The sequence below is a fragment of the Ursus arctos genome, unplaced genomic scaffold (genome assembly GCF_023065955.2).
Source record: "Ursus arctos isolate Adak ecotype North America unplaced genomic scaffold, UrsArc2.0 scaffold_22, whole genome shotgun sequence".
Lineage (NCBI taxonomy): Eukaryota > Metazoa > Chordata > Mammalia > Carnivora > Ursidae > Ursus > Ursus arctos.
This window is the reverse complement of record NW_026622897.1, coordinates 16,015,235-16,033,573: the sequence shown is the minus strand read 5'-3', so window position 1 is coordinate 16,033,573 and position 18,339 is coordinate 16,015,235. Positions and strand designations below refer to the sequence as shown.

The window sequence follows — 18,339 nt, the reverse complement described above, 5'->3', positions numbered from 1 at the left end:
CTGATCTAAATAGACAGATGTGAGGTTATTAACAGCATGTGAATATCTGAATACAGGTATGCATGTATTTGAGTATGGGGTTCTGCCCCAAGCCCCACCTGGAGATGTTACTTAAGGTATGGTGTACATACCACATGACTTTGCCAATATCTGGAAAGTTCTGGATTCTGAACATATCTAGCCTTGTGGGTTTGTGGACCTGTGCCTTCCATTCTGAGTGTCCATCTCCCACCTCCCACACCGAACTGGGAACTCCTTAAGGGCTTGGGTCACACCAATTCAGCACTGGCAAAAAGAAATTTCTCCACAGATGTTTGCTCAACTGAATTGAAATGATCCAAAATGATCCAATCCCCATGGCGCAGGGATTTCCTGGGGTCTGGGAATTGTTCTTTCTCGTTCCCTCTAAGGGATGCCCTGCTCAAGACAAATGGAGACTGATTACGAAGGGCCTCAGCTCTGAAGCCTCTGCGACCCGGACTTGGCAGGCCCAGGCCATCTGCATGAGGGCCCTGAGCAGTCTGTGGGAGAGACGGGAGGGAGGGCGGTACACTTTACCTCTGCCTCCCAGGGAGCAGGAGAGAGAGGGAATGGGGAGATAGGAGTGACATTGCCATGGCAACAAAGTTTCTGAGCCGGCAGAGGCATTGGAAGACAAGGGTCAGAGAAGCTGCTGGAATAAAAGGCTGTGATGGGGTACTGTAAGGGGGGTAGATTCCGTCCCCTCAAGATGCCAGCTCTAGCCTGGATCCCAAGTCCTTCTCTGAGTCTTTGCAGAGAGAGGAAGGGTCTGCCTGTGATGCAGACAGTACCGAGGGGTTAACCGTGGGCACCACTGATTCCAGCCCTCTAGGGCAGGGGCGGCCTCCCGGGGGGCACGGGGTCCTCTTCACTTACAGCATGACACTTTCAGGGAGCTACTCAGCAGCTCCCTGACCCCATGCGGGGAATGCGCGTGGCCATCGGGAGCTGACAATGAGGTGGACCAGAGGGGGCAGGGAGAACCCAGAGTCCTTCCCATCAAAACACGTCACGATGCCACAGCCCAAGTGGGGCGGGGGGGGCAAGGTCTCTCTGGTGGTGCTGCACACTCGCCAGAAAGAAGCCCGGACTGTCCCAGAGCAAACCAGACACCCGCCTCGATCCACCTGGAAGAACGTCTCCTCACCTGTCGCAGAGCCTTCGGGCGCGTGCTCCGTTCTTAACCCCCACCCCGAGAGCCGACAGCGGGCCGAACTGGGGGGGGGGGGGCTTGCCGGTCCCCAAGCTGAGGAAGGGGGTGCGTGAGGGTGAGCGTGCCAGGCCTCTGTGCCTGGTGGGGCTCTCCCTGGTCAGAGAACTCAGAACTGCCATCGGCCTCCCCGCTCACCCACGGCCTCGGCCCGGCCCCACACCAGCATGAGAGCAGCACCACCATCTACTGGGGGCACCCCGTGTGCCGGGCCCCAGGCTGGCAGACACGCTAGCTCCCTGAATCCTTACATCGCCCTGCGAGGGAGGAGTCACTATATGAATCCCTCTTCTCCTACTACTGCTAGTACGTGAAATGTATCAGGAGTTCACCCTGTATCGGGCACTGCTCCAAGTCTTACAAGGGCATCATCTCATTTAATCCTCAAAAAACTGGGGTTCCTGGGTGGCTCAGTCGGTTAAGCATCCACCTCCAGCTCAGGTCCTGATCCCAGGGTCCTGGGATAGAGCCCCACCTCTGGCTCCCTGCTCAGCGGGGAGTCTGCTTCTCCCTCTGCCCTTCCCCACTGTTCACACTCCCTCTCTCTTTCTCTCTCATAAATAAATAAATAAATAGCTTAAAAAAAAAAAAACCTGAAGAAACCTCTCGAAGGGGAGCGTGGGTGGTGCAGTCGGTGAAGCTTCTGCCTTCGGCTCAGGTCATGATCCCGGGGTCCTGGGATTGAGCCTGAGCCCTGGGGTTCTGTGTGCAGCAGGGAGCCTGCTTCCCCCTCTCACTCTGCCCCTCCCCCTGCTCATGCTCCCTCCCTCACTCTCTCAAATAAATAAAATCTTAAAAAAAAAAAAAAAAACAACTCTTGAAGTAAGAACTGTTACTATTCTCATTTTACAGATAAGGACTCAGGCACAGAATATAAGCCCGAGGTGCTGGTAGAGCCAGGATTAGGATCCTGGTGTGTCCAACTCCAGAAACTGACCCCTATTCTATACCATTCTCTAATCCCGGGCCTCAGTACTGCACAGAAACTCTCCGCTCCAGCCACACCCAACCGTCACGGTGGCCCAAGGCACGTTGCTTCCTGCCCCGAGCCCTTGCTCATGCATACCATCTGCGTGGGTGCCTGCTTCCCTTCTCTCTGCCCACCAAACATTCCATGGTCCAGCCCAGAGGCCTTACCTGACCACCGGCTACACCTCAGACCTATTCCCGACCACCCTCTGCCCCTGTCTGAGCCACACAGCAGAGCTACTGAACTTTGTCACTTTTCAGATGTTTGGGTTTTAACCACCTCCTAGAAAACACTGTGAGCCTCAGTTTCCCCATCTGATCCTCAACCATAAGGAGGTCGCACCAAATGATTTCTAAGCACTGCACTTCCATGTGTTTCTGAGTCCATACTGTGCACGCGTGACATGGGGAGCTCAGAGAGTGGGGAGCAAGAAATGTTTGTTGAATGACTCATCACTATGCATGTGACTTCTTTCTCTGAAGGCTTCTCGCTTTTTCCCCTTTATGCTGCCTTGGATTTGTTCTATCGAACTGACAGAGGGATGCTCGCCGTCTCTGACTAGAGTCGGCTCCGAATCACCCGAGGTCACGCCCACGGAGCCTGTGAGCAGCTCGGGGAGCTCGTACAGGAGGAGCAAGCTCGCAGCCAGAACACCACGCGCTGGGCCCCTCTCCAGGCTCACAGGGGCCACGTGGGGCCGGATAACCGGCACGTCTCGGGGTTTCCAGGGGAAACAGTGTGGACAGCTGATAGCAGGCTTGGCCTCACAGAGACAAACCACAGCAGAGGCGAGGGGTTGACAGGGAGGCCCCCGCTTCTAGCTCCACAGTAAATTAAACTTCAAACTGACTCCAGCAGCAGCAAGTGCCTCCGGGTGTTTGGATGATAAGGGGGTGGGCATCCCGTTAAGCTCCAATACAGCAGCCTCAGGAGACATGCTGATCTATGGGACAGAGAGGGGGGCAAGGCCTGTGGGACCCTCCCTGCACAGGAAAGGCTGAGGTGGAGATAAGATATAGACACGGGGAGGGAAAGGGCCAGGCGGGAGGGGGATGACCTCAGGGGTCTTGCTCATCCCTCTCATTGCAGATCCGTGGGCTGCATGGACGGAGTCGGGAAGTCAAACATCAAGAAGCCGGTGGCGATGGTGAAGGGGCAGGGAGGCAAGGGAACCGGACTTGGGTTTGAGGAAGCCCTATGGGTGACCCTCACTTTAAATAAACCCATTATATGAACATCTAAGTGAACCAGATACAGCAGGAAGTGATTTTGCACTTGTAAATTTCCAGTGTCCAGGGTTGTTATTACTTATGCCCCGTCTGGTACTTCCCACCTCCCAGCCTCGTTTTGAATCATCAGATGAGGAGGTGGAACTCTGGACGCCAGCATCTTCAGATTCTTTACACTGCAATCTTGGATTCTCGAAATAGTCATTGTTCCCCTCGACTGATACTCCCACCCCGAACATGATTCATGAAAGCGCAATCTGCACAGAGCTTTTGGAAACTCACCTATTTGCTGCAAGTACGTACTACCGTCCGTTGCTGGAACGTTACTGCCCCAGCTTAGAGCAGAACCTGCGCTCTCCACAACCAAGAATGTCACCGCTAGGGTCTCTTTCGTCCCCCTGGAGCAGAGTGCCTGGCCAGGGGTGACAGATGTGAGGTTGGGGGCACTGTTCAGGGCCCCAGACTGGCTCAAATAAGTTTAAGTTAATAATGCAAATTAGCCCTGGGCCCCTAGCCTGGGGAAAACACAGCCCGTGAAACTGAGTAGCGGCTGGCTTTGGGTGGTCCATGGCAACTTCCAAAGGCTCAACACTGTCAGAGGCATCAAGCCCAGAAAACTGGAAAGAGAAAAGGAATGTCCAGTTATGATGGATGCCCCGTGAGGTGTGCCGACATTTGGAGAGGCCACGTGGGAGGAGTTGGGAGGTAGATGGTGCTGCCATGTACGGATAGCTGAACTTTGAACAGAGGAGAGAGGCAGATGATGGTAAGAGGGGAAGGAAGCCTGCTCAGAGGAGGGGCTGAGAGCCCACAGCGAAGTCCCCAGCAGCCTTTTAGTGATGCCAGTTGCACGCCCGAGGCTAAGCACCTCACCACCAGTGTCCAGTGCTGTGCTCCAAATGACCCTAGCAGGTGATATCACCATCCCCTCATTTTACCAATGCGGAAACTGTAATACAAAAAGGTCCGCATCCTGTCTACAGTCACATAGCTCGTAAATAGTAGAGCCAGGATTTAAAGCTGGCCAGTCTGATTCTAAAACCCATGCTCTTGCTCTTTATAACACAGACGCCCCAACGTAGGCATCTCAGAGCTATTGTCCCTCCTTGATCCGGGGACCCTGTCTCCCTCCTCTTTCCCCCGACACTGCCATTGAAGTCCAGTCCCCGCCTGGCTCGAGCCAACAGCACTTACCTGTTCTCTCCCTTACTAGGGGAGGAAAAGAGCTGGGCTGGAACCTTCCTATGAACTATCTGGGTGGTGTTTAAAATCCATTGTGGGGGAACAGCTCTGGCTTCAGATGAAAGGCCTTTGGGGTAAAAAGATCCAGAAGCCCTGTTTCTAACAAATGCTAATCATTCGTCAAACACATTGAGATGTAAAAGCTGAACCAAGGGTTACCAGCTAATAAAACACTTGGCGCCTAAAAGAAGGGCATGGAAAAGATGCCCCAAAGCTCTCTAACGTGAAATAAAAATATCAGTTTCTTTTATCCCCCTGATTCATCTGGCTTAATATTTTAGAAGTATTGACTTTAAGAAGCCAGGCTGCATGGGTCACCCGGAGAGGAAATTTACATGTGCTAATGACCCCTATCCACAATGTGCAATTTGTGCCCTGCTCCACCAGGGGAACCCTGAAGAACCAAAGAGAAGGAAGGAGGAGCTGGCTTTCGGAAGTGTGCTCTACAGCGCTATCTAGGAATCTGGGTCCCCGTCAGAGACCTGTCCTCCCGGACAAGGAACCACTACAGACCGGACTAGGAGAGTCACAAGAAGCTGTTGCCGTATTTCTGATTTCATCCACAAGATGCAGGCACACTGGAATCTTACTTTCATTGTACTAGAACTTCATTTCCTTGCCAGCGAGGATTTCTAGCTGCTCCTTGCTGAATCCCCACTGCCTGGAATAGAATACAGCTGGCACTCACTACATACGTACTGCCTGACCGACTGAATAAGTATGTGGGTATTTCAGGCACCTGTTCTTCCTCCATTCCCCCGTCGGGAGGCATCTATGTCCACAGATCCCGCTGGTCTCACCAGTCCTGTTCTGTAGGGCACGAACCCACTCTTGGTCCCTAAGCCTGGATGCTGTCTCCACGGGTCTTAGGCCCATCTGGCCAACACTCGTGACTGGTGAGCTCGGCCATGGCAAGTTGAGCTGGACCCATCAGATCCTCTACCTTGGAAATTCAAGCCAAGAGATGCTGATGGAAGCCACCACTGAGGTACACACCGAGGAGAGACTGTAAGCCACCCAATGGTAGGGACCGTGTCTACCTCGTTTTCCACACTGTTCCCAATGCATGATATTCTGCGCCACACCTGAAAAGGAGTACATGCTCAATAAAAGTTGCTTGAATAAATAGAGAAAGAGTAAATAGGGCCTGTGTGGCCATGTGGGACAGGTGTGTGATGAATGAGCCAGGGAAATCGATAAGCCAGAAGAGGAAGAGCACAGATTCGACGCCACAAGAGCTTTAAAGGAATCAGAGACAGAGCTGCTGTCTTCCTCCCTTCCTGCTCTCTCTGGACCCATAGGACGTCCTACCCACCGCCCTTGGACCAGTGGGATGTGTCTCTTTGCTCGCAGTACTAACGGCCCAGACTGCAGCACGGCTGAATCCCCCCACCCCCGGAAGACCGGCTGTCTCAATACATACCTGGGCAAGGTGTTCTTTTCTTTTTGTCTGTTTTTGCCTTTGAGTGTAACCAAAGGTTGAAATGGGTGACAAAGGGAGGAGATAGGGCGGAGTCCTAGGGAAGAGACATTATCACCTCTCCGGGCTGAGGGGCTCCTCTCCTGCCATCTGCATGGGGGTTGTTCATGGCCAGCTCGGCTCTGAGCCACCGGCACACTGACTGGGAAGCTCATCCTGGAAAGTTGTCAAGGTAACACCAGCACCACACCAGAGAATTCTAGAGAGGGCGTTGTGGACTGGGTGTGGCCTTGCAGGGTGAGCACATGACTGCAGGGTTCAGGACCGGCTCAGCCCTTGACTCGCTCTGTGGATGGGCAAGTTATTCATCGTTTTTGAGCCTCAGTTTCTCTTGGAGAGTGGGGACAAGAACACTTAACTCTGGTGTTGGTAGAATTAAAAGCAGTGCCCAGCACGTGGTAGGGGCTCCATACACGGGACCTCAGTGCCCTATTGTGTATGTCTGGAAAGCACTGCAGCTCACAGAGGATTTCGCTCTATTTTACGTCCTTTAAATCCCACAACAATCTACAAGATTTGCAAAGTAGAGCCTAGCATTCCCATTTTGCAGATGAAGAAATTGAGGTTACACGGGATACGTACTTTGTCCAAGGTCACCCACAGAACGGTCAAACTCCATCCCAAGTCCCACAGCGCTGCCCTCAGCACAAACCAGCAAGATAGGAGATCAGATGTGCGTTGACTAAGCGATCCCCCAGCTGGCTACATCTCTCTTTTCTTAATCACGCACAAGGTGTCATTCAGGGATTTGTGTACAACATGTCCAGGAGATGAATGAATCCATAGATGAAGGAATGAATGAGTGGGTGAATGAATGAATGAGTATCCTGTCTTAACTCTACTCCACACATACTTGGCAACAAAACCTGGGGCTCTCCTCCAGACTGAGCCCTACGGGGCCTGCTGCTGCATGTTTCTCTCCCTCTCTGGGGAATACCTAACCACAGGCCTGGTGATGGGTGTAGCTCACCCTATCAGCCCCTCCTGCCAGCAAAGAAAGCAGAGGGCAGCCCTGCTCATTCTACGTACTGGTTTCTGCAGTCTCGTACTCGCTGTCTCTGAGAAGCTCAAAGATGTCCACTTCGACCTTGGCCTTGCCCAGCCTCTCAGGAGCGCGGTTGATGCGATTCTTGGCCAGGGTGATGGAGAGCCGCTCCCCTCTGCTGCACTCCATGGGGTCATCCAAGATAGCAGCTGTGGGCAGGCAACCACACGGACACAGTTGGTACCCTCTCCCGTTACCCTCCTCTTCTCCAGTCTCCCCCCACTGCCACCTTCCTCTGCCAGGCAGCTCCCCGCCTCCCCCTCCCCCCTGCCATCCTTGGAACTATTCCCAAAGCAAGTTCTCTACACACTGAGGGGGCTTGGTTTGTAGCCAAGTGCGCCCGTGAATTCTAATGCGCATATCCGCCTCAGGAACCCCGTCATGTCACGGCAGGCCACCGGGGTCTATGTGTACGAGGCCCCGAGGCCCAGACATGGTGACACGCTTGGAGGTGCACTGACATGCACGCACAGGCACATGTGTGCGAAGGAAGGGACACAGGGGCTGTCCTTTGACAGTGGTATTCTGGGCATCGGCAGAACTCTCCCTGAGACAAGAGAGGGTGAAAGGACACCAGGCATGAGAGGGAGAGCCACGGCTGACACTGCTAAATGCCAGCTCTCCGGGCTCTGATGCTGATGAACCATGTCGGCCGGTGAGCCAGGCAGTTTCTCTGAACTTCTTTTCCTCACTGAACATGAAGAGTAGGAAGACAAGCTCAGGGGCCTGGTGTGAGGATTCAGTAAGGTAATGTATGTAAGAGACACTACGAATGGTTGGAGTGGCATAATTCCAAGAGCTGCCCAACTTCCAGAAGCAGCATTTAGGGTAAGTGTTCTAGTAGCCTACAGACCTGTGTTCAAATCCCAGCTCCACCCCATATCAGCTCCCAGACCTCAGTTTCCTCACTGGTAGAATGGGGAGAAAGCCCACTCCTTGGGCCATTGTGAAGATTACCTGAATAGGCTGTGTGAGCTGCTTAGCACAGTACCTGAGTCCCTCAACAAATCTAGCTCTGGGTACCATTCATGCTCTTGGTAGAGGAAGCTACGAGATTGAAAATCTCTACGAAAACTCGTATATATGTGGTCACAGCAGCATTACTCATAATAGCTCAAAAGTGGAAAAAACCCAAGTGCCCATCAGCCGATGCATGAATAAGCCAAATGCGGTGTATCTCTACAACGGAATAGTACTCAACAACAAAAAAGAACGAAGTACTCACACAGGCCACAACATGGATAAACCCTGAAAACACGAAGCTAGCTAAAGAAGCCAGACACTAAATACTGCACACAGGATGATTTCCTTTATAAGAAATTTCCAGAACAGATAAATCCACAGAGGCAGAAAGTAGATCAGTGGTTGCCTAATGGCAGTGATGGAAAAGTTGGAACAAAGGGGGGTGACTGCTGATGCCTACACAGTGTTTCTTTTGGGGGTGCTGAAAAATGTCCTAAAATTGATAATGGTGATAGATGCGTAACTCTGAATACACTAAAAACCACTGAGCTGTACACTTTAAGTGGGTGAATCACGTAGTATATGGATTATAATTTTAATAAAGCTCTTACAGAAAAAAAAAAAAGAAGAAGAAATATCAAGCTTATGTTTCAGAGGTTGAAGGCTCAGAAAAGCGACATGGGGAATGGAGCCAAATAGGTTTCACCGACACGTGGCCCTTGAATCTCTGTGGCTGGCGTGGACAGAAGAGACCCAGGTCCCGCGTTGTCTTTTCTATTCGCTGCTCCCATACCTACTGTGACCCATTTTCCAAACTGAAAACCGGGACACAGAATAGTACAAAGCCTTTCCCCCCGATTTGCGGATGTGTTTATATGCACAGCCTTGTTGAACAATAAAAATTAGATTTCATTAACACCGGTCGGGCCACACTCTGGGCAACAGAGGCACATCCCAAGACCCAGCCATTCCAGGGGGCTTCTGTGAATTAGGTAGCAAAGTCCTCACACACCTGGTATCATCACCACCTGCAAGAGCAGCCAAAGAAATTACTATTACTATATACGTGTGACTGAAGAGTCTGAGGACACCCGAAACACCTACCCAGGTGACCTCGGGAAAGCAAGACCAGGATGGGAATATTACTCAGGAAGCAGAAACCCAAACAATTGTACTGTGCTGTCCTAGGAGGAAAACTCTGGGAAGAGAAAGGAAGAAGGTACAGAAGTGGTTCTCAAATGGTGTTCCTTGGAGGGCCCTGGGCTCCATGAGGAAGCAGGGGGAGAGGCCACAAGGGGTCTCCAGTCCCTGACACTTCAACCAACACACCTCCACACCCGTCAGTTTTGGAAACTGGGGTTCCACAGAAGACTTGATATGGAAAAAAATGTTTCAGTGTTAAAAATACAATAGAAATCATTAGTCTAGTCCTAAAGCATAGAAAAGAGACACCTGAAATGTCAGGAATTGGCATAGCCATCACACACAAATTATGAGGAAGAGGCACGGGATCCCTGGCCCGCAAGCTTTCCGTGAAGAGGCACACATTTGTTCAGTGACAACGGTCGCATAAATGCTCAGTGGACATATCTCCCTTAAGCTCTGCAACGACTCCGTGAGATGAGCGTGTTTTTTCTGTCATCCTCACTTGGAGATGAGAAAATGCTCAGAGAGCTCAAGGGACATGCTCACATGCACAGGGCTGGGGAGTGGGAGAGGCGGACGGTGACCCCAGGTCGGCCTCATGCCGACCCTGTACCCGCAGCCAAGGCTCATCTTCCTTCTACTGAAACTTGTCTTCGTCGGGATTTGCTGCTGAGCAGGGGGCGTACTGGGTAGGTGTGCCTTAGCTCAGGCTGCTGCCACAAATTCCGTAGACTGGGTGGCTCACACAGCAAACATTTATTTCTCCCGGTTCTGGAGGTGGGGAGACCTGAGATTAGGGTGCTCGCATAGTTGGGTTCTACAAGGGGCCTGCTTCCTGGTTTGCAGTCACCTGCCTTCTCACATGGTCCTCACAGGGTAGAGAGAAAAGGACAACATTCTCTGGACTCTTCTTCTAAGGGCACTCATCCTGTCATGGAGGTCCCACCACCCTCATGACCTCATCTCAATGGAATGCTTTCCTAAGCTCCCGCCTCCTAATACCATCCTATTGGGGGGTAGGATTTCAACACATGAATTTTGGGAGGACACAGTTCCCTCCGTAGCAGTGGGGCACATGAGCTTTTAGCCACCGTAAAGAAAGAAAGTCTCACCAAGGCAAATCAACTCTGAAACACTAACAGGCAGGACCCTGGAGTTCTGGACATTCCGCTAGCTACTGCTCCCAACCTTCGCGAGATTTCTAGATGGGAGGGCATCTTTTTCTTTGGACCATAGGACCTTTAAATACTAGGAAATCACTTGCAATAAAATAATTAATAAAACAATCTCTCAGAGAACACCCACGTCCCCTGTAAATCTAGGAGGGAACTCAGCCGTCTAGGCTGGAAGGGGAATTACTTCAGTAATGTTTTGATAAGGTTGCTCATGCCACAGACGGTGGACTTGCCTCTGTCCCATCGGTAGACAAAGGGCACAATCAGCCCTATACTGCAGGAGGCAACACACATCCAGTAGTCTGTTTCAGGGTTGTGTACTCTCTTTTTGAGCAGAAAACGTTCAGGACACATGCTATGGACTGGATGTGTCTGTCTCCACCCTCCCCAAGTCACATGTTGAAACCTTAACCCCCCAGTGTGACTACATTAAGAGACAGCGCCTTGAAAAGGTAATTAAAGTAACCTGAAGTCATAAGAGTTAGGCCCTGATCAGATAGGATTAGTGTCCTTCTAAGAGACTCCGGAGAGAGCTCTCTCTCTCTCCTACTATGTGAGGACACGGCGAGAAGGCAAGCCAGGAACAAGGCTCTCTCCAGAAACCGATACCGCTGGCACCTTGATCTCGGACGTCCAGCCTCCAGAACTGGGAGAAATAAATGTCTGTTGTCGATGCTAGCCAGGCTGGGGTGTTTCGCTACGGCAGCCCGAGCCGACAGAAATAATGTGCCGACACAAACCCAGACGTAGAGCACACCAGCCAGCCCTGGGACACATCACCAGCTCGCACAGCATCACTGGACATACTTGGAGACAGAGGCATCATGACCAGGTGTGCAGTAGGGAATGTGGGGATTTTCTATGAAGGGGCCTAGGAGGTCCCCCGAGTGCCTCCTTCTTCTCTCCCTCCCCACAGGGTCCAAAGAAGGGCTCTGCACTCCACCCGACCTCTGTGCTCTGGGTACCACTCTTCATTAAGTTTTGGGTTTTAGACAATGATTGACTCCTGTCTGGGAACAGCATCAGCTGGGTGGAGGGTTGGCATCAAACACATTGGGATGAGAATAATCAGGATGATGACAGGAACCCAGATGCGGGGGCTGGGGACATGAAGGATGAGGTGCCAGCTCAGGCCCTGCTAGGACAGCACAAGAACATGTGCCCGACAGGCGGTTACCAAGAGCACACTTGCTGTTTGGCAGTCCCCAGCGAGGGGCCTCGTTGCAGGGAGCAGTGTGCTCGGGACTGAGTGTGCAGCTGATGCTCCTGGCCCCTTGCTCTGTCCCCCAGGTCTGGCGATCACACTGGGCTGGGCTGCTCAGGGCTCCTAGCCACTGCCTAATGAGGAGTGATATCATCTGGCACATCCTCCACCCCGGGGACTGCTCTGCAGAGAAGTCAGCTAGTGGGCACGGTAAGGCCGGGAGGTCAAGGCTGAGATGGGGACATGCCATCAGGGAGCTGGGTCTTGCCCACGTTTCCAGTCGTGGGGACTCGTGCACAGGGACCCTTCCATGGCATGTACTCAACAGGCCTCTCTTGTGCCCAGGGAGCTGGTGACCCCTAACACTGACATTGGGCTTTTCTTAGCACAAGCCAACAGCTTTACCTCTACCCAGGTCTGAGTTCTAAGGTTCATGCCAAGGAAAGGGCAGCCTCTTGACTCTGTGCCCACCTCCACCCCGAGGTCTTCTCTCCATGCTCTGGGCTTAGGCCTATGTCTACTCCAGAGAGGATGCTTCCCCTGGGGCTGGCAGGCCTGGCTCTGCCTATTCTAATCCTTTCTGGCTCACCCAGTGACTGTGGCCATGATTATCGCTCCCCTGCTCAAAGTCCTCAGGCCTCCCAATTAACTGAGGGTTGGTCCCATTTGAGTGTCTAGGATGGCACCAGGCCCTCTGCAGTCTGGCTTCCAAATGCCCTTCTAGCGGCAGCACCCCATTCCACCCCTACAGCGACAGCACCCCCACATTAGGACCAGGGCTGGCTTTACCTTCCCTCTCCATGCCTCTGCTGACACCAGCCCTGTCCCTTGTCCCCCCTTTCCTTATAAGGACTCTCCTTCTTCCCCTCAGACCCACCTCTTCCAAGAAGCCCTCCCTGACTCCCCCAGCCCAATGCTCTCCTTAGGTTTCTCGAGAGACCGCTCACTGCCTTCGGGGAGTGCTTACCTTTACTTCTCTCTCTAGAACTTCCCTCCACCAGCTTGAACCTGAAAAGCTCAGAGTGATCTCTCCTTCCTTGGAAACTCCCAGGTTCCCCATCCCGAATTAATTCCCTCTTCCTTAAAACTCCCACAGAAATTTCTCTGTACCTTTCATTAGACACTAATCACTTTTGACTTTTTTATTATGCCTATCTGTTTATCCGTCTTTTCTCCCCGAGGCAGCCAGCTCCTTGAGGCTGAGGGCCGTGGCTGATTCATCTCTGTACCTGCACAATTTCAGACGTGAGTGCAGTAGGCCCTTAATGAATGGTTATTGAGTGCAAGAATAATGTGACATGGTACAGAAGCATTAGCTGTAGCTCAGGCGGAGGGTGCCCCCCCCACCCCGCCGGAACCAGAGCTGCAGGGTGCGGGGCGGGTGTGGGTCCCGGGCACTCGGGGCTGGGGCTTCTCCTCTCTGCTCACCTGTGTAAGGAACAGGGCTTGCCCTCAACAGCCCAGATGTGACCCTTCAAGTTGGAAAATCAGCCCCCCTTAATCCTTCGGGTCTTCCAGAGTCTCCCTGCTGAGGATTTCCAAGCATTTTGATAACTCTTATCTCTTACGGGGGGGGGGGGGGGGGGGGCAAAGAGGCTTTTCCGAGAGTCGGAGAGTTGGGATAGGCAGGATCTCTAGCTCTGCCTTCAGCTGCTCGGCTCAGCGGGTTAGAGCCCCGTCCTAACAAGAAGAGAGGCTTGGAGCCTCCTGGGAGCCAGCCAGCTTCGCTCCCAACCCCAGCGTCACCATTCACCTGGCACCACCTGCCCCTGCTCACCTCGGACCTCTCGTGCCCCTTTACGTACCCCCGAGCCCTGTGCGTCCGGTCATCCCTCCTGGTGGAGGAAGCCACGCCAGTGTGCAGGCCCCTCCACCCCAAACCCACGGCCCTCCTCCTCACCTGGGGCGCAACACAGGACCGCCCTCTGCCCTAGGCCTCGCCTGGCCAGCTCCCGCTCCCATTCGGACTGTATCTGGACTGGGACTGCCGTCACAAAGTAGGGCAGACGAGGGGCGCTAAAACAACAGAAATTTATTTTCTAGGAGTCAGAGATCAGGGTGTGGGCAGGGTTGGTTTCTTCGAGGCCTCCCTCCCCTGATCATCTCCCCATGCCCTCATCCGGTCTTCCGTCTGTGCACAGCTGTCTCCCCATCTCTTCTTCTTATGAGGACACCTGTCATACTGGATTAGGGCCCACCCTAATGACTTCATTTTAATTTAATTATCTCTTCAAAGACACCATCTCCAAATGCAGCCTCACTCTGAGGTGCTGGGAGTTAGGACTCTAACGTATGGGGGGGGTTGGACACAAGTCAGCCCATAACCTGGATTTTCACCTCTAGCCATCACCCAGCTCCCACCCCTTCTCTTGTCCACAGAGAGGTTAATCAGAGGCCACTTGTGGGGAACTGCCCACACTTTGTGCCCCCACCTCTTTAAAAAAAAAAAAAAGTATGTATGTATGTAATCTCTACACCCAACATGGGGCTCGAACTCATGACCCCAGGATCAAGAGTCACAAGCTCTTCCAACTGAACCAGCCAGGTATTCCTTTCCAACGGGCTCAGATCATGAGGGCCCCTGTTCTAGGAAAGCCCCACCATGCCCAGCTCTCCTCTCCCAACACCCTGCCTCACCACGCCTCTCTTCTCCCCTTGCCCTTCCGTCTCTCCCCTAGACCAGCTCCTTCCCCTTTGCTAGAATGTGCTCAGGGTCTGTCCACAGACCTCAAAGACCATGTATGGCTCTCTGGTTCTCCCTTCCATCTTACCTTCAATCCAAACCAGACTTCTCAAGTGATTGATTGCTCAACATTTTGCTGACTTCACTTCATCTCATATCCCCTTTGACCACTGTAACCTGCCTTCCGTCCCCACTAGCCCACTCAGGCTGTACGTACAAAGTCACCGAAACAACCACTGTTGCGCAGTCAGGGGACACTTTGACTCTTTGATTCTATCGCTAGCTGGCATTATTGTCCGCCGTCTGCCAGGGGCTGTTCCAAGAACATCACATGTGTTGTTTCATTTAGTCCTCACACAACCCTACAACATACTGCCCATTTTACCCGTGAGAAAACTGAGAAAGGGGCAGGGTGAGCAAATTGCCCAAGGTCACACAGCTCTTAATGGCAGGCTAGGTTTGGAGCCTGTGAGCTGCCACACCGCTCGGTTAAGCTGCCTCCCGGTTTCCTCTGAATCTGAGTCCTAAGCGTTTGGAGTCCTGAATCATGGGTCTTTTGCCTGAGACCCTCAAATTCCGAGGCTTCCATGACACGAAGCCCCTGGGGTTTTCTTCCTGCTTCTCTGACCATTCTGTCAAGGTCCACTGCTTCCTACTGAGTCTTCCGTACTAGTGAGCTCCCAGGGTCTGTGCAGAGCTCTCCTCTTGACGCACCCCCACAGGCTTCCTAAGTGATCTTGACCCTTCACCTACGTCCACCTGTCTGATGACATCTCCACATAAACATCTGATGAGCATCTCAAACTCATTAAGACCCTCTTACGTTCTTCCTGCGTTTAGCTAAAGACAGCACCAGCCACCCCAGCATCATGGCCTCACCTCAATCCCTCACCTCCAGTGGCTCTGGCTTTGCCCCTCACGATTTCCCAGCTCTGTCCCCTTCTCTCTCTCTATCTCAACACCATGGTCCAGGTTCAGTCCTTTCCTCTCGACTACTCAACTGCAACCTCTTGCCTCTCACCTGGTTTTCCCACCAAACTTCGAGTCACCGTGTGTCAGTCCTCAGTCATACCCACACGCAGCAGCCTGTCACTGCAAGGTGCAAACCCCTGCTTTCAGCATTCGGTCTCAAAATAAATGGAATTCCTTGGTGTGGCACACAAGACCTGGCGCTCTCTCTCTCTCTCTCTCAAACCTTATGTTCTGCTTCTCCGCTCATCCCTCTCTACTTTCTAGAAATACCGAACTACCATAGCACCCTCTCAACCCACGCACGTGCGAGTGCATGCACTCACATTCTGTTGTGTCCCTGTGCACTTTTACTCATGCTCCCCCTTCTGCCTTCCCACCTTTGCTCACTGACCATCTCATTCAGAAGGAGTCCTCAACTCAGACATCCCCTCCTTCCGGAGGCTTTCTCTGAACACAGAAGTTGATCAAGGGCAGCAAGTATGTAGCCACAGAATCCCACACACACTCTATTTCAAATGATCAGTGTCATCGTTAACTTCCCCTCTTTAATCCTTTCTATCCCCGGTGCCTGGCACCCTGCCTGCCAACAGGAGGCAGTCTGTAAATGCTTGAGCCAAATGTGTCTTGGCTTTTGAGCGATGTTATGCCAACTTTTATTCCTTCCTTCAAAATTACTATTCTGACCCCATACATATATGGCCAGCTGATTTTGACAAAAGTGCAGTTAAAAAATGATATTTTCAACCAATTGCTCTGGAACAGTTGGATATCCATACATTTACAAAGAAAAAGAAAAAGAACATCCAACCCTGTCTTGTACCATACATAAAACTTAACACAAAACAGACCGTAGACCTAAGTATAACACCTAACATTATAAAACTTCTAGGAGAAAATCTTTGTGGTTTTTAGTTAGAAAAGATTTCTTGGACATGACACCAAGAGCAAAACCCATAAAATAAAAAAAAATTGACAAAGTGGACTTTATCAAAATTAAAAATGTCTGCTCTCCAAAAGACACTATGAACAGAATGAAAAGACAAGCCACAGGCTGGGAGAAAATATACACAAAAAGCATATACTTGATGAAGGACTTGTAACCAGAATATACAAAGAACTCTCAAAACTCAATGATAAGAAATCAATCCAATTTTTAAAGATTAAAGTAATCTCTACATCCAACCCGGGCCTTGAACTCACAACCCCGAGATCAAGAGTCACATGCTCCACTGACTGAGCCAGCCAGGTGCCCCCCAAACAATCCAATTTTTTAAAAAAATGTGCCAAAGATCTGAATATACACTTCAACAGAGAAGTTACATGGGTGTCAGATAAACATGTGAAAATACACTCCACGTCATTAGTCATGGGGAAATACAAATTAAAACCATAACAAGATCTCACCATCAATCCAGTAGAATGGTTAAAATTAAAACACTCGACCACACTGACCTGGCGAGGATCTGGAAGGACTAGAACTTTCCTGCACTATTGGCGGGAACATAAAATGGCATAACCCCTTGGAATGGTCATTTCTTAAGAAGTTAACCCCCGCCCCCCCCCCCACCATATGATTCAGCCCCTCTACTCCTAGGTTATTAATCCAAAAGAAAGGAAAGCACAGGTCTACACAGAAACTCATACATAAATGTTCATAGCAACTTGCTCTGTGATAGTCGAAGACTGGAAACCACCACCCATAAGGGAGTGTGACTGGTAAATCCGTACAACACAATAGCACTCAGTGATAAAACGGAATTTAAGAAGTCAGACAAAGAGTAGGACTTTATGATTCCAGGTATACACGTCTAGAAAATACACACTAGTCTGTAGTGACAGGAAGCAGATTGGTGGTTGGCTGGGGATGGGTGAGCACAGGAAGAAGTGAGGAATGAGAGTGGCCCCACTTCCCTTGGGTGATGAAAAATTTCACCATCTTGACTGTAGAGATGCTGTAACGGGTGGGTGCATGGCAAAACTTACCAAGTTGCATACTTCGAAATATAGGCAGTTTGTTGTATGCAAATGATACCTCAATTTTTAAAAAATGCTTTGAAGAGAAAAAAGTTACTATTCTTCTGGCTTCCTCCTCCTTTCTCCTACCCTGTCTCCTCCCCCTCAGCCTTTTAAACTCTGTGATCTATACCTACTGCCTCCAATTCCTCTGCATCTTCTCCATCCTGAGCCTCCACCATCTCTGAATTCACTAAGGTTCTCCTTCCTTACAAATCCAAAGGTCTTCCTGTGGTTTTTTTAGGGTTTTGAGGCTCACATGTGACTGGAGGCTTTTTGTGGGTTGTCATGTTTTAACATCCCTGATACGACACTGGTCTGATTTTCATTCTGATCACCTTTGTTCCAAGCCCCTTTGAGCTCCAAATCCTTCCCCTTTTCTATAACCCTAGTTGGCAGTGTTCCCCAAACCTCACACCCTGGATTCAGTCCTCAGTCCACCTTCTCTTCATTGTATACTTTCTCCCCTGAAGAATTCATTCTCAACTATCAGCCCTATGTAGGTAATTCCAAAACCCCTATCCCCAACCCCACTTGCCCCTCCACACATCAGACTCCCATTTCTGGTTGCTAAAGGGAAATGTCCCCTTGGAGGTCTTTCCAAATTCCATGTCCCAAATGTAACCCATTATCTTTTCGTAGAATGGAGGGCTCCTTCTGCCTTCCCAGTTTCAATTAACGGTCCGTCTCCCACACGTGGTCCATGGCCGAGCTGTCCTGCACTTGCCCCAGCCCTTCTGCCACTCTCCCTGCTCCGTCACTGAGGACCACCGAAGGATGCGCTCCCATCCTGCTCTCTTTCTGCTCCCACTGCCTCCACCCCTGCCTCTCTCCTGCAACACCCCTCACCTGTTTCCTGCCTCCAGGCTCTCCTGCGTAAACCCAGCTTCTCCATGTTGCAGATTCACCTGCCTGGCACCCACACTCTCCACAATCTGGCGCCACACGCCTTTCCAGGCTTATTTTCTACCAAATTCTTTGACCAT

At 51.3% G+C, this 18,339-nt stretch overlaps 1 protein-coding gene across 1 annotated transcript in view; it reads right to left on the bottom strand.

Annotated features, from left to right (window-relative positions):
- The window catches only part of GRIK4 (glutamate ionotropic receptor kainate type subunit 4), a 417,047-nt gene that overhangs the window by 165,660 nt on the left and 233,048 nt on the right, over window positions 1-18,339 (bottom strand). The window contains exon 5 of the mRNA XM_026505548.4: window positions 7,182-7,346. Within this exon, the coding sequence (XP_026361333.2) occupies window positions 7,182-7,346 (165 nt within the window). The remainder of the gene's footprint in view (window positions 1-7,181; window positions 7,347-18,339) is intronic.